Source organism: Zootermopsis nevadensis, unplaced genomic scaffold (assembly GCF_977971745.1).
Source record: "Zootermopsis nevadensis isolate Lab colony 2312 unplaced genomic scaffold, Znev_1.0 Znev_ptg000018l, whole genome shotgun sequence".
In the NCBI taxonomy this organism is placed as follows: Eukaryota; Metazoa; Arthropoda; class Insecta; order Blattodea; family Termopsidae; genus Zootermopsis; species Zootermopsis nevadensis.
The window spans coordinates 7,224,233-7,246,636 of record NW_028259150.1 but is presented as its reverse complement, the minus strand read 5'-3'; the positions used below and the strand labels follow the sequence as shown (position 1 = coordinate 7,246,636).

General features: G+C 36.6%; 1 protein-coding gene and 1 long non-coding RNA gene across 9 annotated transcripts; one reads left to right on the top strand and one right to left on the bottom strand.

Annotated features, from left to right (window-relative positions):
- Positions 1-2,837: 2,837 nt before the first annotated feature.
- LOC147873433 (uncharacterized) lies at positions 2,838-4,911 on the top strand. The gene is made up of 2 exons (XR_015535768.1): positions 2,838-3,314; positions 4,401-4,911. It is a non-coding gene; the product is annotated as an uncharacterized LOC147873433 (long non-coding RNA).
- A 465-nt stretch (positions 4,912-5,376) lies between these two features.
- AnxB10 (Annexin B10) lies at positions 5,377-22,062 on the bottom strand. Of its 8 annotated transcripts, XM_087351280.1 has the most exons (10): positions 21,943-22,026; positions 19,201-19,327; positions 14,370-14,467; positions 13,367-13,543; positions 11,988-12,192; positions 10,656-10,735; positions 8,571-8,643; positions 7,016-7,189; positions 6,080-6,261; positions 5,377-5,805 (listed from the first exon to the last, which is right to left on the bottom strand). In XM_087351280.1, exons 3-10 carry the CDS (start codon positions 14,385-14,387, stop codon positions 5,749-5,751), a joined length of 966 nt encoding a protein of 321 aa, XP_087207406.1. In that variant the 5' UTR covers positions 14,388-14,467; positions 19,201-19,327; positions 21,943-22,026; the 3' UTR covers positions 5,377-5,748. The 8 variants fall into 8 exon arrangements, with proteins under 8 accessions (XP_087207406.1, XP_021926149.1, XP_021926141.1 ...); XM_022070457.2 differs by lacking the exons at positions 8,571-8,643; positions 19,201-19,327 and adding an exon at positions 10,068-10,137 and having other exon boundaries at positions 21,943-22,062; XM_022070449.2 differs by lacking the exon at positions 19,201-19,327 and having other exon boundaries at positions 21,943-22,062.
- Between the last annotated feature and the right edge of the window lie 342 nt (positions 22,063-22,404).

Genomic DNA, 22,404 nt, shown 5'->3' with positions numbered 1-22,404 from the left:
CATCCTTAAAATAAGAATTTACAGGTAATATTTTTTTTAACAATTGACAAAAGTGTTATTTGTAAATTCTTGTCTTAAATGAGCCTGAAACTTACTTTAAGGAAATAAAATTAGGCATATATGTGTCTGAAAGCAAATCGATACTCATGTATACAAATTTTACAGGAGTTATAAACTGCTACAATCACAAAGTGGGGAGCGTTATCCCCCCCTTATTTGTTTATGGGGTACAGTGTTCCCCATGGCTACAAGAAATAGAAAGGCATATACAATCGACAGACACAGGGACAGTGAAGTAAGAATTTTATTATAATTCGCGCTCAGAAATATTGGTACATCAAGTATTAATACTTGCAAGCGTAATAACTCTCCCTATTTATTTATAATTGAGATTAAATTATAAACAAATGTGTTCTAACCCAACCTTCAGAGTTATGACACGATACAATTACATGGTGCATAGTAATCGTGTATTTATTTCTGTACAGTCTGGTACAGATAAAAATATGACTGACTGCGTTTTAACGGCACTTACTTTCGAGAGGTGTACGAATGAAGCTTTGCACTGAACCCAGTACTAACTCAGTTCAATTCAAATCACATTCTCATCATCTATTATTACAATTATTTCCGCCTCCATGATGTGTGATAATTTGTAACGTATCTTACTGAGCAACACAAACATTTCTGTTCACAAAACAAGGTTACGGATGAAACAGATACTAAAATACGAAAATCTGAGCCACTCAGGTTCTTAACCTCGGCAGTAGATGGGGTGAGCGGCCCCTGCAGCGCTTTACACCCGGGGGAAAGGACCCCGGGACCCATTGGTGGGCCCCAGAGCCGGTCTGGACGCAGAAGATAGAGAATTAAGTCTAAGTTATCCATAGTGTTCCAGCATCTTTAAAAAGCAGAGTTTTATATAAGTGCAGTAGGAATACAAAAACGGAAGGAGACTCTGTTTTAAATTCGGATCGAATAGTAAAACGCATTCTGAGAACAGCTGTAGGTACGTACGAAACTACGCTAGAAGAAAGTCAAACAACTCACACAAATTTTAGCTTATCATCGGAAGCAGTAGCCATGATAACAGAATGTTGTTTTAATTATGAGTTCGAAAACTGGTTAGCACGGCTGGTATTTAATTAGGAGATAAGGAAATTAATTACGCGAAATTTCAAACACATCCAGTTGCATACAGACAAAGATAAGATACCACTCTCTTACAACATCACAATCACTGCATCTGATTCCCATGACATTGATATCAAATTTAATCTGTTAAAATTTTTGCCAGTTCCATGGGGCAGTCCCTTGTAGGACACTAATATTCGTTCAACTGGTCAATAAATTCCCCATTTTAAGGAATCTCGATCAGAGGATTTGTTTATTATTTATTTATTTATTTATTTGCTTGTTTATGGTTCATTTATTTACGTTGTCAGTAGCTCAGGGTACATAGCGTCGGATGACAGGGTGATTAATAAATGATGAATTGAAATAGATACTTAAGGAAGCGGCCGTATCTTAATTAAAAGTAATATATCAGCGTCTTACAAAAAATAAAGCCTTAAACACATTTTAAAGAAATGTATTAAGAAAGATCTATGGCGCCATTCAAGATAATGGTATATCGAGGAACAAACATAATCACGAGCTGTACAACTTACATAAAGACTTTGAAATAAAAAAAGTTAAAATTTCTAGAATGAAGTGGCTAGGACGTGCTCAGAATGAATGACGAAGACCCAAGTTGCGATGGTTTGATTGGCTTGAAAAAGATTTCTACAACGTCCGAAACTGGAAAAACTTCGCCCTCGACCGTTCCCGATGAAGGCGTTGTCTTGAGCAGGCCAAGACTCGCCCTGGGTTGTAGCGCCCATGATTATTATTATTATTATTATTATTATTATTCGAGACGAAAATTGTCACACTTCTTCACATTTTATAATAGTATAATTTACTTAATTGATTCATGTTATTTTTACAAATATCCTAATATAGTTAGTAGTAATTTTTTGTGTATTTATTTTTTCCGTATCAATGTATTTTATATATTGCTTGTTTTACCTTTTATGTTTTATTGTGTTTGTGAGTTTATCTCTGTGCTGTATCTGTAATTGGCCATCAGGCTGTTGATACAGCACACAAATAATAAAGAATTGAATTGAATTGAATTATTATTATTATGCAGCCCCCCCCCCCACCTCACCGGGTCTGTTACTGTTAAGCCTAAGGCACCAGTGTAAGAAACACGGCACTAAAAACAAGGAAGTTCGTAAATAATTATAAAATAGTCAGAGCGGTAGCTTATCCGAGGGGAGGGGAATTTTTATTATTCAAAACTCTCGTATTAGCCGGATTTAATATAGACCACCTGCATCTGAAGTGTTTAGGAACAGGCAATTAAGCCTAATCTTCCACAGTTCATGATAATACTTAATGAACAGTTAACACTTTCCATGGTATGAAAGGGATTTGTTGTTCAAGAACACCGCCCAAGTGTTTGTTAATAGATTAGCCGTATAAAAAGTTATCCTGACATTTCTCGACACTCCGTGTTATCCGTTTACAATTTTATTAATAAAAATGTAAATCACCGTGGTAAAAAAATAAAAGCATTGATTTTCTAAATTCTTTTTTGTGTAGAGGTTTAGAGCTTCTACAATCTTGGGGCGCTAAATAATTAGGATCTCGTGTTCAAATCCTGCTCGTGGTGAGCATGCAGTATGTTTTGTGTGTTACGTTGTCTGACGCATTTCGTATTCAGAAAAGTCTGAAACAGAGGACGCTTTATCACCAATAAGGCCGAAGAAAATCATTTGAGACCAAAACCGAATACGCACATCAGTTTCTGATCTACGCAGTTTATGTAAATTTGTTGGGAAAAAATGTATGCCACAAATGAAAAACAAAAGCACTCTTAAACGATAACAAAGAGGCTGGTCTAGAAGCAAACGCAGGGAAGATTAAATACGTGTGCTTACGTCCATGTTCAGGAAAGGAGGAAAAACATAAATATCTAAAAGTTAATAAATCATTTGGAAACGATAAGTTCAACTGATAAGGTTCAAATATGCAAGGACGACAGTTACAAATCAACACTACTACTAAACTTAGAGGTAACTGAATTCTAAAGATGGTTACTACCGTGCAGTGCAGTTGCAGTATTCTCGGCAGGCTGATGCGACTGCGCGGCATCTCCTTTGCTGCTGTTGCAAGCGATCACCATGGTAGCAGCCAACACACAGGGCAACGCGATCGAAAGGGCGACTCTGCGGGACCTTCAGGAACCATTCTTCTACGTCCTTCCGGTATGCGTTATTTAAAAAATAATTGAAGCACTGTTAGCAGGTCTCTGTAAAACGTGCGTAATACGACACTAAATGTGAGACTGTAACTCTGTATCTGAAACCAACGAGAATATTTCGATTAAATTTGGTATTTGAGTCGACATTTAAAGTTGTGAGCGATTTTAATTTTTGTCCAAATCGACCATTACTTACAGTACTCGGGAGCAAACTGTGTTTCACTTACGTCACTAACTAGTGGGCAGAAGGAAAACAAAAGCTTATACTGTGTAAACTAAAGGCATTACTGACAAGAACTGGGGCAGCAAGCTACAAAGTACTGCCGGTGGAATGTTTATTGTACGGTTCTTTATCTGCTGCCCTTCCAGCTCCTCCTTGCCCTTTACTTCTAATTGTCGTCAAAGGCACATATTCGCACACAAACCTCCGAATTCAATATTCACAAAGGAAACACCACTGAATCTTGTGTGGAGCATGGTTACCACTGTATGGAAACAGATTAGCTTAGTTTCAATTTTAAGTTTTGAATTGAATTTCTTATTGTATTGTTAGGAGTCTTAAACAACCAGTGCAGTCAATTTGTTTACTACGAAACTTTCAAAGTACATTTTAGGCTACACTCCTTGAGAACTGAACTTGTGTGGCAGATTTCTCCTAATTTTGAATCAAAGATAAACAAATTGTTAAATAGGACTTAAGGTTAATCACGGGGGCGAGTTTGAAGAAGACAGCCATCTTCAAATGAATTGTTCAGTGATGCCAAGAGAACAATTTAAGAAAATAAAACATTCTCCCATAAAATCTAACAGAAATTTTAAAAAAGTGTCAGTCCAAAACTGTTGTCTATAAAAATGTGTTAAAGCGATCTTAGCAGCGTACATCCGTCTGTCCACAAGTCCTCGGGAATTACAATTTTTATCAACTATATGAAAATATCGTACAGTGGTGAACTTTTTCTGAACTCGGTAATGAACCTTTTGGTCACATACAAGCAGTGAAGTTCTTGTTCAGGTGAGTATTATCTTTTCAAGAAAATCTTTACCATGGTGTCAGTTAATTTGATGAGTCATGTGATGTATTTATTTTCAGACCAGCAAGATGGATGAATCGCCACTCTAAGCCCAGGTGGCCCAAAAGATTCCGAAAACGACGACATCCAAAAAACCATTGACTGGGGCATCAGCCTGTGCCCCCACCAACCCCAAAATACCAGAAGAATATGCTCTATAAACCCAGGGGCTAGAAACAAGACCACCTTAATAAGCTTTGCAGATAAAAGCACAACAGAAATGCACAGAAGACTAAATTTTTACAAAATTATTTAAAAATCCCTGTCGTCCTGTAAGGGCAAGTGTTCGAAGGGGGAAGTGATTAAAAATCCCTTATGCGCATGCACGCACACTCTATGTGGTACAAGTCACATAAGGACTGCTTCCAACACGTATATTCTAACTTGTAGCTATAACCAGTATGTTAACCATGAGAAACATATTTGTATTGTTCTCAAACTATTAGTAAGAAATTCCATCAACATCTCAATGCTCTTTATACAGCATGTAATTGTACTAGTGGGAACATAAATCTGGAATGATTAACAAAATTATAATAGACCTATTAGAAATCCGAGGTTGAATGACACTGGACCAAAAACCTACCACTAGAACTCGATCCTGAGCAATTTCAATTTACTACATATTATCATAAACTATTTAACTAAAATTCATTTTAATATTACCCACATTCCTCTTGCATTTTTCACTTTTCCCTTCCTAAAATTCTGTATTTCCTCCAAGCTACATCTAACCCCTCATAACCTCTCTCATTTTACTGCCCTAACAATCTACTCACACTCCTCACAAAATTCATCTATCCTATGTTCAAATTCTCTCATCTGCATACACCCAAAAATTAGATAGAAAGATGAAACATGCAATGGTTATTTATGCATATGACATTAAGAAGAATGAAGGATGATGGGGTAGAAAAAGCAGGAGGAGAAGGAGGTGATAGTGATGGTTTCTTTTAAGTATCAGTATACTGGAAAGTTGTAATTCAATTTACCATGATCCTTAAATGCAACTTTATTCCAACAATACATGAAAGAAATTACTAAAGCCATCCTTCTATCATGCCTAGACCATATGATAGAACCATCTACTACTATAGTCTAAATAGTAATATTGAATGTCAACACATTTTAAAAACTTCACATGAAACTGTCGTGTCAGTGGTAATACTGACAATAAGACAGTACAGAACACATGCTTGTCAGGAAGTGGCTTAACACTTCCATTATTCTGCAAATGAATTATATCCCACTGAATATATGAATCCTAATGCTGAAATAATTACAATTAAAATAACGATGAGTTAAAACACGACATATCGTACATTGGGGTTTCACCAGAATTCCGGAATTGCAACTCTCCATGCTACTTCACGGACCACCAATCAATGACAGCAGCGCCCTTTTGTAGTCTCCAGATGTTTCACTCTAGAAACACAGGAGAAAACATATAAATATAAACATTAACACATTCCTGCCCAGTTCATTCCACGCCCTTTCCAAATTCATTATTCACACATCTTTGAATATAATTCATATACCTACATATTTTAAAGGTCATCATTAAATAATACAAAAATGTCAATGAATTTAGACTGAGCAGATCTAGTAAACACCTACCTCATAAGTTCAATTGCTTCACTGAAAGGAAAGTATTAAACCACTCATGAAGCAGTGAACATTCTTTCACGATTCAACCTACCCTGACAGCACTCTCCAGAGTCTTGTCATACAGTCGCTCATATTCCTGCTTGATACTTTCCAAGTCAATCTCACTGCGGCTCACAATAATACGAATGAGATCAACATCCTCAGTTCCTCCTCCTGCCATGGCCTTGTGGAGTCGCTTGGCAAAGAAAGCTGGTGGACTTTGAACGCACTCAACTGCAAACACATTAAATTAACACACATATGTTATTTTAAACCTTACTCTCAAAAGATTTGTGTAAATAAATTTGATTGTTTCAAAATAAATGCCACATTAACATGAAACTTTCCTATTGGTATACCACACCTTTTTCCAAACAAATAATTCTTACTTTCATCCAGTGATATTTAAAAGCCATCAAACTATGCTAATAGGTTAGGCATGATTATGTAGAACAAGAAAATTTATCATTAATGCAAATGTACTTTAAAATCATCATCCAAAGTCAGTATTAATTATTTTTAATATTATAGAGGAAACATATCTATTATACTAAGGCAGCACAAAAGTGTATCTAAACCAAGTTTATGTTTAGAAAGTGAAATATGGGTTATGAGAAAGAATTAAAAAAGAAAATAAAGTGCAAACAAGTTATATACTGTTTTGGGGGTAACTTTAAAAGGCACATTACACCATGAAACAATAAGAAAAACAAACCACAAACTACTCTCTTGAGAATGTGAACTTGTATTAGATTGGAGATATGGAGAACAAATGCAAGAATAAGAAAACTATATATTTGAAGGCTGAAGAGTTGATGGAAAGACAATTTAATCTCCTGATACTTGGAACAGGCAACACATTCAAACACTGGTGGAAGAAGAAAAGATGAAACAAATTATAACAAGACATTATTACTGAAGCTACAAACTAAAAGATTAGAAACAACAGTACATAAATTTACTGAACTCTTAAAAAATACAGAATTACCTATAGCCAACATTGCTTCCAGTAATTCTCCTGACAATTCTGCTTCCAATGCTTGTTCAATGGTACGTCCAGATACATTTTTATATTCTTCAAATATGAGCTTCAGTTGAGGAAAGCTCTCATGAGCCATGATCCTATTGAAGACCTCTTCATCTGTTCCGACTTTCAGCTCGCCTAAAGAACAAGCAACATTGGACAATTACGTAATTTAATTTTCTACTTTGTTAAACAAATTAATATTAATTCATTACATTGTGCATTTGGGACAATAAGTAGTGCAGTTCAGTAAAATCTTTACCTTATGAGCAATCAGACATGGGTACACACTTCTCTGTGAACAAGTTAACGATTCTTAGCTTAATTAATTACATTGTTTCAGTGACTAGGTTAGTGGTCATGAACTATTTTAATATACATTATCCCAGAATTTACTTGGGGAAACTACTGGAAGTCACATACCTCAGTTAAAACACCTCAATTCTGGGCTAAGCATCAAAACATTGATATTCCAAATAAAAATTGGGATTGGATTACTAATGATTCAGTTACAATGTTCAGCCAAGTTAATTAAATATCTGAACTTTCCTTGAGGTACAAAATGAATTACCTGATATATTTCACTTTATAAACATCATGTTCATCTAAAGATAATGAAAGTTACTTAAGAAAAATTTGAGTTTAAAACCCAACCTAACCATCATCACAATAATCCAGGATTCACAGAAATGAATATTACATAATTTACTACCTACGTTAAAAACTATTCACATTTATTGACATATATTCAAGATGTCTGCTACAATGGGACAGACCCAATGTACAAACTCCACTTTATACAGCCAACCCTTCAGATGATACAGATGAGATACAAAAAAATAGATCAACCCTATGCTTATTTGATCACACTATGAAAACACATGGGCAGTGGAGGTATACCTTTCTTTTTATTACCAATACATTATATTATTGTTGTTTACTTTTCTCAGAGTAAATATACTGTTCACAGTATTATCAAGGTATATATATATATATATATATATACACACACACACATATTATAAAACTTCAAAGGTATCACCCCTCATCCTTGTAACATCTAAGAATTGTAATCAGGATGTATCTGTGCACCTGAGGACTATAAGAAATGCAAGGGAATAAGAGGGGTAGCAGATAAGGAAGCAAACACTGTCCATACTATAAACATGATTTCCCAGTGGCAATAACTTGTAGCTCTCCATCTCATTTCTTGTGTCAACAGCTTTGGTTTATATAGTATGTGCAGTTCTTTTCCTGCTACCCACAAGCTAGGCATATCACACAATTGTCCTTAAACTTTAATTCTAGAAAAATAAACAAATCATGCAATCTGAGGGTTCATAAACAAACCTCCATTCACCTGAGAAAATTCTAAACAAACACTAAATACTGTTAATTGTTATACCAATTCCAGTATACATTAAAATAACATTACTTCATAAATGAGAATCCTTGTTATACCACAGGGAGTAAGAACAGAACAATGATTCATTAATGACTGAACTATACCATTCCCTACCTGACTCATGGAGCTGAGTGGCCATAGTGACGGCGTACTCAGAGGAGGGTGTGCGATTCTCATCCCGTTTCTCCTGCAAGTATGAGTATCACTAGTTCCGAGATAAGGAGCAGGAAACAAATGGTTTGTGTACAGACAATAACAAATATTTATGTAATTATGTAAATTTATACTTAAAAATATGCTAAAAACATTCTGTAAAGTTTCCTCTTTCAACACAATAGTGCACATAGGGTCACAATATACGTGTGATTAATGCAATGCATGAATAAATACAAAATTATCCTTATTTTCACAAGAAAATATAAACTTAGAGTCTAAAATAACATTCTTTTAGGGCTGATAAAATTGGATCCACAGTTTGTGGGATTGACTAATTTTTTTCATCAGCAACTTCTGACCTGTTCACAATATTTTATCACTGCTGGTAATGAGCACAAACATCTATTTTATTTGTAGATAGAATGAGAATATTTCTTCCTTTAAAACTACAGGAAATAGTGTAACCATAAGGTGTTAATACATGCTTACCACTGATGCTGAAGTCAAAAGACGCCACCACAAGATTTGGAATAACTAAGCTCTAAAGAAACTGCATCCACAAGCAAAGCCTCACCTTCTATCCAATTTATTCCACCAACATGCATAATCAGAGGTGAAAGTGCTACTGAAGGTAAATCCTTGCACCAAAAGTCAACTCAAATTCATGTCAAGAAATTTGTTTTTGAAGAAAATGTTTTGAGCAATGCATAAAATAATAATTGGTTTTATTGTACAGATTCAAACCATATCAGACATTTCAGGGGAAATTTCAATCTGTAAGCCATACTTTAAATATGGCCTTATGTACATTTATTCTTCTGTATGAAGATTAGTAAAAATATAGATATTAACATTTTATAAATTCAAACCTCTTCACCAGCATCTTTTTCACTCATATCGATTTTAATATCTTCCTCTCATCCATATCTTAAACATCAGATTTCAGTTATTCTTAAACAGACATTTTGTATTTGTTTCCTCTCAATCTATATCCTTTGTATCCAGTCCATCTTCGGGACTGAATTCAGCAATGAAGATGGAGGCATATATTTGCCTTAAGTCCAAATGGCATTACAACCCAGAATACCAACACTGACATATTCACCACTGTAAGAAACCTAAACTCATTTTGTGAGTACTATTTATAAATATTATTTCCTTTATAACATATTTTAATAACACTCCATTCATGCTAAAAAAATCTAAAACTTTAAATACTCACAATATTTTTTGTATAATTGCATTAGAATATGCACATGAGGACTATTCAATCACATACCCAGAAACAAAAGCAAAACACTACCCTCTCCCATTTTAAAAGTAAACTTAACTTTCATACAACCAGGATATCAAGAAAGCTGTAGTGTGATAAATCTACTGAACTCTTGGCAGAAAAGATTTCACCTTCAGTAGGGCTTTTACTACACTATCACTCATAGTGACAAGTGAGAGTACCTGCTGCATGTAACTGTTCTGCTGATTCTTTAGCTCTGCCAGGATCCACAGCATAATCATTCCGCACTCCCTAGGGGCAAGATGAAACTGAAAGTCTACTAGGAAATAGCCACTGTCCTTTTGATTTCATGCAGTGTTCTCAAGCTCAATTATGTACATGCAAACAGCTGTAACCATTCTAACACTAAGTTATATTGTTTGAAAACTAGGCAATGAAACAAGTGATCCATGAAAAAGTGTACTCATCAGCACAGAAAATTAGAGGTGCATGTTAATAACATGTTTAATGTCACAATACCTTAACGGGTCATAACATAAATATGAGTCAGTCAGCAAGATGAAAGATATTTATGTGCTACTAGAATGTGACCCATATATATGTCATCACCACCACCAGGGATGGTAGCTGCTTTATGGTCATTAAACTTTCATCTTTGAATTTCAAAACAATTACAATAATATCACATACATGTATGATGAATATGTACATCACATGAAAACAAAGCTTTAATTTGATAGCTTAAATGTGTGCACAATTCACCAGTAATTTGTTACAGCGTGTTCGTAGATTTGAAACATTTAACTTACAGTAACAATAAGAGTCAGGAGGCGTCGGAAGTCTCCAGATGTTTCACTGCACATATGCTCTGCCAATGGGCGATCATACACTGCAACAGTCACAAATGATACATGCAATAATAATATGTCTTATTCTTCTTCTGTACCAACAAGAACTGGGCCTCCAAGACCCAAAGCTGGTTTGACTATCTCTAGCCTTTACATGTAACATGTATAAATAAGTATGACACACACACACACTCAAATACACATATATACACACACACACACACACACACATATATATATATATATATATATAAATGACTTAAAACTACTTTTTTCACAACTATTTTAAAAATTGTGCCCTCAATTCAGAATTAAACAACAGAAATATCCACAATTTTACCAAATGATAGGAACAGAAAGAATAAGACAATGGAAAAAATAACAAGAGGAGAAAGAACAAAAGTTGAAGGAAAAAATACAGTATTTGTAAATGTAAGTTGTAGGAACCATATACATGCTGAAATTCAATGGGTAATCCAAGAAATATTAATAAAAAGCATTTTGTTCTTGATGTGTTCTGTCATATGCACTTTAACAAAGAAGTTTCTTATGAACGCATTTCAAATTAACAGCTTCCTTAGATTCATGGAAAAGACATGTAAGAATAGGCATTTTCATTTTACTCCATTATCTCTTTAACATACAGTTTTGAAGAAAAGCATTTTTATGAACATTGAAGAACCATGCGCCTAATATCAACTTAATTTCTTTTAATGTGTTAAAGTGGATATAAATACATTTTAGTTCCCTTTCATTTTATCTGCAACTCACATGTTAGAAGACATATTTGTATCCCACATATTAACAGCAAATATATAAAGTTTTGAAACAGGCACTGGAAAAGAATTAGTTTTGGAATTTGCCAGTTTCCAGTCTGACTTTGCAATTAACATGAAAAAGCATGAGAAATACAAATAGAGCTCATCTTAGGTGCTTTGTATAAATATTTTGCAAATACACTTTTCTTTTCTGGAAAGTACTTCCTAACCTAAAAATTTCTGCTCCTTACAGTTTTGCTTCAGTACAAAGCATGACACACACACACACTTTTTCCTTGGTCCTACCTAATAGCATACATTAAAGTAAGGTAAAAAGCAATCAGTCACGGCTGTATTTTATTAATTTTATTTTCCACCTTTTAATTCTATCTTTGCACTTCTCCAAAAACTTCTTATAGACATGCATACTTACAGCAATGTTTCATAAAGCACAAACCACTCCTGATTATAGTTCACAATGGAAACTAAAGACTGCTGCAACTCTAAGAAAGGACCAGACTGGGTTGATACTTACATCTCTCATAGGCATCCACAATTTCTTTCACTTCCTTGTTGCTCTTGCTGCACAGAATCTCAATCAGCGTGTGTTCATCAGTTCCCATCCCTTCCATTGCCCTGTGCAGCTGTTTGCACAAATAGTCACCCGGAGGAATGACCAGTGCGACTATCACATCTTCAAAATGCCCACCTAACTCACTTTTCAAATCCTCAATCAAGTCCTGCAAGACAATACTTTGACATTAAAACAATGTGTGAACTACAACACAATGTAACATCTTAACCATTTCTATTCCAGTATTAAGGAAGACTTGATACCACATTTTGTTTTACTGTGGCCAATGTTAAGGTAGCCATGACACTCATTTCTACCAGTGCTCTCATCCAAACTTTCTGAAGGCTTGTTCATGAGTAACTTAAATCTGTCAATAGAAATCTTTATGCTTTACAATGACAGAATTCACTTTGAAATAAAGCAAACAACAGTTAGAACTTTTGGAACAGGGACTAAGCATCTACTTAATTTTAATTAGACTAATGAGCTCTTAAAACAATTTTACTCATATAAGTGAAACTTTTACATTAACCAAACAATAAATAAAGCCTTCTCAGGTGATCAGCCACATCAACACAGAATAAAGTCCAACATTCTGGAGACTGTCTCAGTCTCCATCCTTTGTACCCAAATGATTAAGACTCTAGCACCACAACTGGAATTCTTAGTCAGTTGACAGCCTTCTAGGATCTTGTGCTATGTGGTCTGATAATGAAGGCAATAAGCACCTCTGAAACAATGGTCAACTTCTATGAGAGTATATGGCACAACATCCCAGAAGGCTGTCATCTTCACACTCACTGCTGAGAGAACCTAAAATATCATACAATAGTATTCTTTGCTTCACAAATCTTTCCAACCTCCCTAACTGTGATATGAAAATATAAAATATCAGTATTTGTTTGTTTGTTTCTGTTTCCCTGATTCTGTGGGCTCACAAAAGAAAACCAATTTCAATAAGCATAAACAAAAGACAAGTCAAGTATGTACAGTAAGAAAATTATAAAAGTATTTCCTACTTCTGGTGTTGCACAGCCATGTACTAGTACAAGTTTCAAAAAAATAAATTTCTAATGTTCCATAAATTAATCATTAACACTGGAACCTGGACTAATAAACTTGCTCGAGCACTAGAAGACTTTCAAATTTAACTAGCTAATCAGTTATGGAAAGCTTGATGAACCACATCTTGATACATAATTAAGAATTATGAAGCTTACCATGAATCTTCAGGTTAACTAATTATGAACGAGTGAAACTGATCAACTCAGTTCTAAGACTCAACACTACATATCAGCCTTAAAAGCCTATTATCAAGGACAATAAAAGTAGTCACTTACTCGGCCATATTCCTCCGTAAAGAACTTGGCTATTTGTTGACGCTGGTTGTTTGAACGTTTTGTAAGGATATCAATAATAGCTTGTTCATCTGTGCCAAAGCCTTTCATTGCCTCCCTGAGTGCCACACCATCATTTCCTGCACTGAACCCAGAGGCAGGTGTTACAGCGGGGCGGGGCTGAAAGAGAGAAACAGTCATTGCTAATCCCATGCTAACATCCACTGCTCCTTGACCAAAGTAGTTATCCTTTGATTAGTAACATTTCTTGCAATTTACCTTATTTCTGGAGTCTCTTTATGTTCTTAATAAATATAACAAGCATATCTAATTAATAATAATCACAATATTCATTACCAGTATTCTTTTCCAGAAAGAAAAATAGAACAGAGGGGTACTCTAACGAAGCCCGAGCCACTGTGAGACATTTAGCAATGACTATGTTTCTATACTGATGGTTTGAAAGATGCTAATCATGATAATTATTGAACATATTTGCACCGGCCCTCTGTATCCACAACCTGAAGACACCATGCCATGGTGATAAGATACAGAACTGACAAGCATATTCATCAAAGGATTTGAATAAAAGGGTATGGTTTCTAAACGTGGTCAACATGCATATTGAACTTAACCATATTAATTATTAAGTTGAGTTCTCAAAACTAAAGACTAAATCTGCCTATCACTGGGTTTTTGAAGTCCACAGCTTTGATATAACGAGCTCTACTAGCACTGCTATTCAACTACACAATATTTATTCTTATAACAATATTTTACTACCTCTTTCCCCATTTCCAACTATACATTATAAATTTTATTCTGTCATTTTCATCTACTAAACTTTATACTCTTTCTGACAATGTGGGCCTACAATACACCACAGCCAACATCTTTCTATTAAGATGTATAAATTTGGACTTAAACTTACATTTCTGACTCTTGCATAGCCTCTATCTTTTGATGCCATTTTACCAGCAATGTGCAAAGATAACACTGTACTTACTGTATAATATTGTGCCATAGCAACAGCTCAGAGGTCTATCTTCCTCTGAAGTATCAGGGCAGCACAAGTGTGTCTTGTTTACTTGATGCTGATGGGAGCTGAAAATGGTTATTATAACTGCTGTAAAATATTGCCAATAAATGCTTCGACAATGTGGGTAAGTATAATTAATTACTCGGTGGTAAGAGCAACAAAGCAAAATAATATTTGTAATGACATCAGGAGCAGACTTGATTTTCTGAAATGCTTGCTACAGTTCAGTTCAGAATTTGTTACTGTCTCATGGCTTACTTAAAAAATTAAGATTAAATATAAGAACTATGACTATAATTTACTTATTGTGTTATATGGATATGAAACAAAGTCTCTGATTCTAAGAGAAAATATATTAAGGATGCCAAGAAAAAGATACTGAAAATGATTGAACTTAAGAGGGAAAATTGTAAGAAAATGGAGAAACTTCTATAATAAAAAAATTTACAATTTGTACTGTTTGTTCTATATCACATTATGCTGTGACCAATCTACTCTCCCCTCACCCTTCCTGGCTTCCACCTTTGCAAAAGAGTGATTGCACTTCAGGCACATACGAACATTCTTTGGTTAATACCAAGTAGGTGGTCAAAAACTATGGACCAGTTTAGAGAGGAACTAAAATTTAACCAGCTCTACAGACTAGGTAACACCACTCACATTCTACCACTTTAAACCAAACAGGTTAGCTCCATAGTAAAGCATCTATTTCAGAAATAAGTAAAATGTGATCTTTGAAAACAATGTATCCACTCTTCAGCTATCAGCTGTTACTGTGTTGTACTCTGGGATGGCTGGCTTCCAAAAGACTGGATGACAAGGATCAATACAGGCCAGCAGTGGGATTTTCTCTTCTCTCTGGGGCCATAGAGGAGTACAATGGATGCTGCTTCCTTCAAATATAAGGTGCAAGAGCATGAAGCTCACCATTCACCTCCATCTAGTACACAGATTAATATTGAGTGGAGTTCTACATCCACACCTCCTATGTCTTCACAAACTGATGCTTTATCATAGGGATAACTACCATAATTTTATAACAAAGTACTGAAATTTCAAATAAATAATTAAAATCAAAATGCATATGATGTGATGCTGAGAAATTAAAAGGTTTCAGGACCCAGCACATGTATTTAATATTTTACTACGCTAACATGTGGGTATATGAAAGACCAGTGATGCCAACTCCAGATTCAACTTGATGCATGAACTTGAGGGCTGAGTTTAGGATACAGCATCTGAATTACATTCCTGGCAAAGGGAGGTATTTTTCTTTTTGCAATTCCCAGATCAGTTCTTGGGCCTACTAAGCCTAATGTCCAGTAGGTACTGGAGACTCCTTCCACAGGAAGACAGCAGCCATAGCATGAAGCCACCCCCTCACTACAACTAATGCATAAGTTACAAATGTGTGGACCTACACATAAATTCTCCTGTGTCTTCATGGCACTGTGACTGATAAAGCATAGGGACAATTTTAAATGTAATTAATTACTGTACTTATTAATGATGTTACTTTTATACATTTCTTACACCAACCAAATATGTTCAATCAGTTCTAATAGGTAAATCATAAACTTTTAGTTGCAGTGTTTTAAACTTTCAGACATTTAAAAACATTGCTGGCCCACAAGTCAAAGTAACTGTCTGCCAAAGGTTATATCTATACTTGGGTTGAATCTAAGCCCAGCTAAAGTTGGGTGGTTTTCCTCAGCCCTCTTAGACAAATTGCATTAAAGTACCTGAAAACGGAATGACTGCTGCTTCTAAGTAATTTTTTATTTACCAAATACTTAATGACCTTCTACGAAATAATTTTTCGCTTAAGTATGCCGTGAGTTAGCCTCAGTGAATGCTGCACACATACGCTCTAGTGTTCAACTACAGGATATTTATACCATCAGAACGTGCAGTACCGTAGACAGGAAGTCTGCGAGCTGAGAGTCTGAACAGACTTGGAAGCAAGGAGTCTGCGCAGGCAGGCAGGCAGGCAGGCAGGCACTCACTCACTCACTCACTCACGCACGCACGCACGCACCCACCCACCCACGTACACATAAAAGCCATTGCAAATTCTCATAAAGCTCAAAGGAAGTATTGTACGTAAACAATATAAAATTTGGCGACAACTGGGAAATATCTTCATGTACTAATTTCAAAAGATTGTTTTATAATTAAAATCGCATGGTCTTCATTTTCGTACCTGCAAAATTAATTTCAAAGAAGTTTCTACACTGGTGTCCTCATTTACAGTCGTTGATTAGAAGCAAAGGTAGAAGAAAGGCATCCAGCCCTTCGCGAGATGTACATTTGTAATTGGACCAGACTATTGCTATCATTATCCTCGCGTGAGTTTCGTTTTAAACACAATGTCCTCCTTACGCGAATACAACCCAGCCGAAATTCAGTTCCATGTTGTTGTTTTTTGGGGGGCGGGGAGAGTGTTATAGAAACTACTTTGACCGGCAAACCCTTCTGACCACGAAACGTATTCCCGGATCACAACACACATAACTTATAAGAAAATAATTTAAACAAATACCGCCACCCCATCAACTGTTCGCATTTACAACTAAAGAAGAACGCTTGAGCCACCTCATTTAGACGTCCCTTACATACACTAGTGACTCAGAAACTGTCGCCACACAATGGCACTAGAGACTTTCTATACCCATTAGCTTAATGAGTTCAAAAATTATCAAGGGACAAAGTTTGGTTGAAACTGAATCAGTCGTTTACAAGCTACGAGTAAACAAATGAGTAATTACAAAGATAATTTAATTTCCCAACGTGAAAACCCGTGACAGCTTACATGAACAAGAAACATTTGCTGCGACCATATTCAATTTTTGACATGGAAATTCCAAAATGTGTAGATCTACAAGAACTGTAACTGCGTTACCCCAGAGCGTATTTAATGTTGTGTAAAAAACAATTAACCTTCGGGTTACATAAGAGGCAGGCAATTCAATGGCCACATCTGCAATTAAAAGCTTTGTTGCAACGAGGCTTTGGTGTTGGTCCTACGGGTTCTGCTATCAGGGAGTTAGGTTTTCAACGCAAGAAGTTAGGTATGGAGATAACTGACATTCGAAGGCCGCAACAATATGCGATAACACATTATTAAATATATTATATCCAATTGTCAACTGTATTATTTATAAAATCGTTAGTGACCGCATTTGAGAAGTGCTGCTCTATTTTACACTGAATATAGAGCGGAGATGTGTTCTCTTGCACACGGACACAAAGAAGCACACACGAATGTCAAGTTAACTGAAACACGTTTCCATCTGATAAAAGTGGTCATTTTATATCTATTTGAAACAGAAAATTTATTAAAACTGGGATATTTGGAGCCGCACGTCACACGTAATTCGAGAACTGAAACGGCTGGCATAAAAGAATTACGAGGGGCGCGAGTTCTTTTTTTATTCCTGAGTTAGAAATATTTAATTCCAACATGAAAAAGCTAACTTTGGCCTGTTTTTGTGATAAACAAAAGACTTATTAACTGACACAGTTACACTTTGGCACCCCTTTAAACGCCAGTAAGGCGCCACACCCATACACAAAAGGGAAAGACATGGGCGTCGTCTATCCTGGTTTCCCGAGGGGGAAATGACACAGTTGTGAAATATGAAACATTATTTCGATGTGTTATATATGGCGTTTCCTCACTAATACAAGACTGGGAGCTTTAATGCTATACTAACCTGCACCATAAGAGGAATCGTTATAGTAATAGGATAAAAATATTAACAATAACAAATAGATTACAAACGAAATAGCAGCCCTGTCGACATCCAGATGGAGACTTTATGAGAAGTCAGTAAGCCACCTCCGTTGTAAAAGCAACCCACAAATCCTCTTTCAACTTTTATCGATATTTTTGGTTCCGCGGACCCCCTCCCCTATCAACCTTTCTAGTACCGCGGACCCCTTATCGTCAGTCAACCCGGCTGAAAAACACTGCCCTACATTATGAAACTAAAGCTGTCGCAGTAGCAGATTTTGTCACTTGCATCCAACATATCAACAGAGAAGTTCAGATCTTTTTCGCAGGTCGTAATTTACCCACCCCTGTTTACGGTACATAAAAATAAAGAAGTCTTTCCCTACTTCCACAAAGTCTCCTCCATTCCTGACCTTCGTATTCTGTATCTACGGATCAATATAGCCATCAATAATCCAAGCCAGAGTTTGTGTCACACCACGTGACAGACAATTTTCGATTTTCTAGGCATTTCGGTAATCTGAATTCACCCCCTCCTGTCCAAGTATTTTAGTACACAGGATTCAGCGACATGTGACCCTTTCGTCATGTCTAATGATCACCTCTGAAATATCTGTAAACTACCAGATTGCACAGCGAAACACCCCAGAAGAGTAATTTTTATACTCGCCGCCGAGAGAACCTGAAATCTCATATTCGAGTTTTGTAAACGACCAGAGTGTCAACAATTTAACCTCGACGGATAACATCATAATCACGTGGATCGGTATGCCCGGGAAGTATCAACGTGCCTTTTAAGTTTCTTCAGCATTGTATGCGTAGAATAATTACGACTTGCGACGTGCTAAATTTCTAAAGATGGGAGCGTTTTGCAGAGACTTGCTTTCTGACCCACTCGGCTGCCTGTGCAATGAATATCTGGGGTAGAGTGACCGAAGATCGAAGTCGACAACACATTTCCTTCTTCAGTAGTTTCGAGATTTAGACTGCGGAGCTTTGTTTCCACTCCTCCCTGTACCTTAATTACGTGATGCTCAAGCACAAAGACAAATTTACTCTTACCTCACAATTTTAAAATTATCGGCGGATACAATAGTCCGCACGAGGACCAAGATAAGCTGGAAAGCACTGCCTTGGTTGTTTCGTCTTTCTCGCGTTTCCTTTGCATCAAGAAGAAATGGAACTGCTTCTACCGAGTCAAGACACGAAGCAAAATTCAACATCGATAGAAGAACTATAGTTACAGCTGACAGTCAGACCCGAACAAACATTCGGATAGCCGAACGATTTGTAACTGGTTATTAAATGACGCTATATTAATTAAAACAACTAACAGACACACTCACCCTGTATTATCACACGTTTGTACACCCGCTACGTTGTCATTACCAAGTATAGAATATTAAATAGCACAAGAACTGGATGACCTCCAATGGTAGAACATTTATACCAAGTTTCTTAAAGATCGGTCAACTGGTTAAAAATATAATAGGAGCCCGCGTGCGTACGCACGCACAGACACGAACGTGATCCCTTTAGTCTACCTTCGTTCCTTAACAAATCAGAGAAAACAGGCTACCAATTTGGTCTCTGCTTCCAAGAAAACACGCTGGATTTTTATTATAAATATCAGTCACTTATTGATATATGTTCTGTAAATTAAAGAAAAATGGATATTGTATGGTCAAGACTCCTCGGCTGAGAACATATCAGGTGACCTGAACAGTTGCAACTGCCCGACAAGGGCTTAAAAATAATGTCTTATCAAGAACCCTTCATATCATTTCATCAACCACAAGACAACAATTCAATAAGAGCTATATATTAATGAAATGTGCGTGGTCTCGTCGTTTCCCTTTATATAACGAAGGTAAACCGGAAGAATACGAAGGTCACTGCTGTTTCATTTGACTGGGACAGTTGGCATTCGCCACTAGAACACTCGTTGCCCTTGAAAGAATGAGTCACGTTCTGTGTTTATTCTTTCTTTATGGAACAAATGTGTCTACTAAGTACGTCAAACTGTAAAAACAAGTCCTTTTTCTTTTCACTAAACTTATCCCACAAAGACTTAAGTTTCAACACAAGTTTTCGTTTTCGTTTAAGCACTGTATTTAAAAGAGTAAAATTGTAGCAACTGTACATAAGACGGGCCTTATTAAATATAGCCAAATAGCAGCAAATTTTTTTTTATGTTCAAAGTGCAGTGCCATTATGGAGTGCAACAATGCCACGGAACTTATCATGTCCATTTTCACGCCAGAACCCACAGACATCTCTGCCTGGTATGCGATCGTGTGCAGTATTTGACAGTTAAAAACGTCGCCGTAATTGGCACAGAACAGGGAAACTTCTTCATTCTTCAGATCTGTAAGTGTCACCATCTTGTGAATTTACCTGAAATGCAGGATTTTAGGTTTTCACGGCAATGTGCGAATGAAGATGAGCGTTTTTTGAGTTGTTATAAGTGATTTCACGTATAAAAGAGGCAAATTCTACACCGGTACGACACGTAACTTATCTAAGAGTTAAAGCTACGGTACTGAATAAAAATGTTAAGAGCTGTTGCTTATCACCAAAACAAATATTCTTATAACATTACTGTACGATGAAAAAATTGTCGCTAATCGGTATATCATTAGCTATTTAGAGTCGAAAATTATACTTCAACATTGCCATCTCACAACTCCACGCACAATCCCCCCCCCCCCCCCCCCCCCACACACACACATAGAGCATCGCGGTATTCACATTTTGCTTCCTTGGTTAAAAGCGGTATTAATTTTTCTCTGAACATTTAAGTCGGTTTAGCGCCGCCATTCAGCTCGGCGCCCAGGGCAATAGACAGCTAGCCCACCCCTCAGGCAGGCCTGTCTGTAAAAATAAAGTGTTAAATGGAAATTCAGTTTGTTTTTCTGTTCTCCCTTGCACATGTTTAGCCCGGATCAAAGCTAAGGAGAACATTCGATGTACTCGGGCAAAGGTATACACGAATCAATGTGCTCTTCCAGCCCCACCATACACTCAATCCACGAGCTGTCACTTAACAAACTAATCACGAATAGGTTGATTTGGCTCTAGGCTTGTATTCTGAAGACGCCCAATTCGAATTAATAGTTTTCTCATGGCAACTGCCGCGACAGCGCCTTCAAATATGCCGCAACCACCTCGTTCCTAATCTTAATGTAACCACAATCTAATCCCCAATTACCTTATGTTAGACTTGTTTGTAACGGTTGTACGGATACTCGGAAGTACGACAGGCCATGAAGACAGCCTCTTCAAACTTACTAGCCGCAAGATCTGAAATCTCGCTTAAGGCCTACACATAGTCACTGAGGTATAAAGTCTCACCCTGAATCTTTCCAGACAACCATTCGTATACATTTTCCAGGCGAATTTGATGGTACATAATCCCTGCAGTTGAAACACCTTCAAGAAGCCAATAAAAGAAAAATGCTCATATAGCATAGCATTGTGCGAAGTATAGAAAATCAGGCTACAGTAAAAAAGATTGCAGTCTTCTGGGTTATTGCTCCGTGTAGTCTGGTGGTAGAAATCTACCAGTCTACACGGCGCAATAACCCAGAAGACTGCAATCTTCAGACTCACGGCTCTGAAAACCTCAAATCCTACGGGCTACAGTAAATTAAATGTACTAGGAGCTATTCGAACTGAGGTCCGAACCCAACAATTTTCAGAAATTGCATAATGTTCATTTATACTCGACCTGAAAAACTACCGTTCAACTTAGCATCTAGGCAATAGTAATAAACTTGTTCCGATTCTCTCACGCCCACTTACCAAGGTTCAGAAAGTCAACGTGTCAGCCACACTACCAACATCCACACAACCCATCAGCTACACAGTCAACAGCGCACTACGATGCCACAGACACTCCAAGTGCCTCTTGCTGGCTACCGGAATTAACATTCGAGAATCGATACGAAATTCGCATCCTGTCGATTTTCCTTGCGAAGATTGTATGAAGTGAATGTCTTTGCTAAGAAAACGACAATAAGTCCTGAATTCGAAGCAGTAGATTTTTGCTGTAAAATGTGCACTGAAATATGATTTCTCATTTTCTCTCATTCCATTTATTCCATCAATTTGACTAGGATTTTAAGGACAGATGGATAGTGAAACTTTCAAGGTTGAGGTTATATGAACACAATGGCTGTCTGAATGGTTATATTTCAGGCAGTTTTCTCCTTCACTCATTTCTAGTCACTCTGTCATGAGGTTCCACTTTACTTACCACACTCT

Coding starts and splice junctions, on each gene's coding strand:
- AnxB10 (XM_087351279.1), bottom strand. CDS start 13,576: ATGGGATTAGCAATGACTGTTTCTCTCTTTCAGCCCCGCCCCGCTGTA. Junction 8,644..10,655: donor TCCTGACTCTTATTGTTACT/GTAAGTTAAATG, acceptor TCATACTTGCAG/GAGAAACGGGATGAGAATCG. Junction 7,190..8,570: donor CACTCAGCTCCATGAGTCAG/GTAGGGAATGGT, acceptor CTTGTTCTTTAG/GCGAGCTGAAAGTCGGAACA.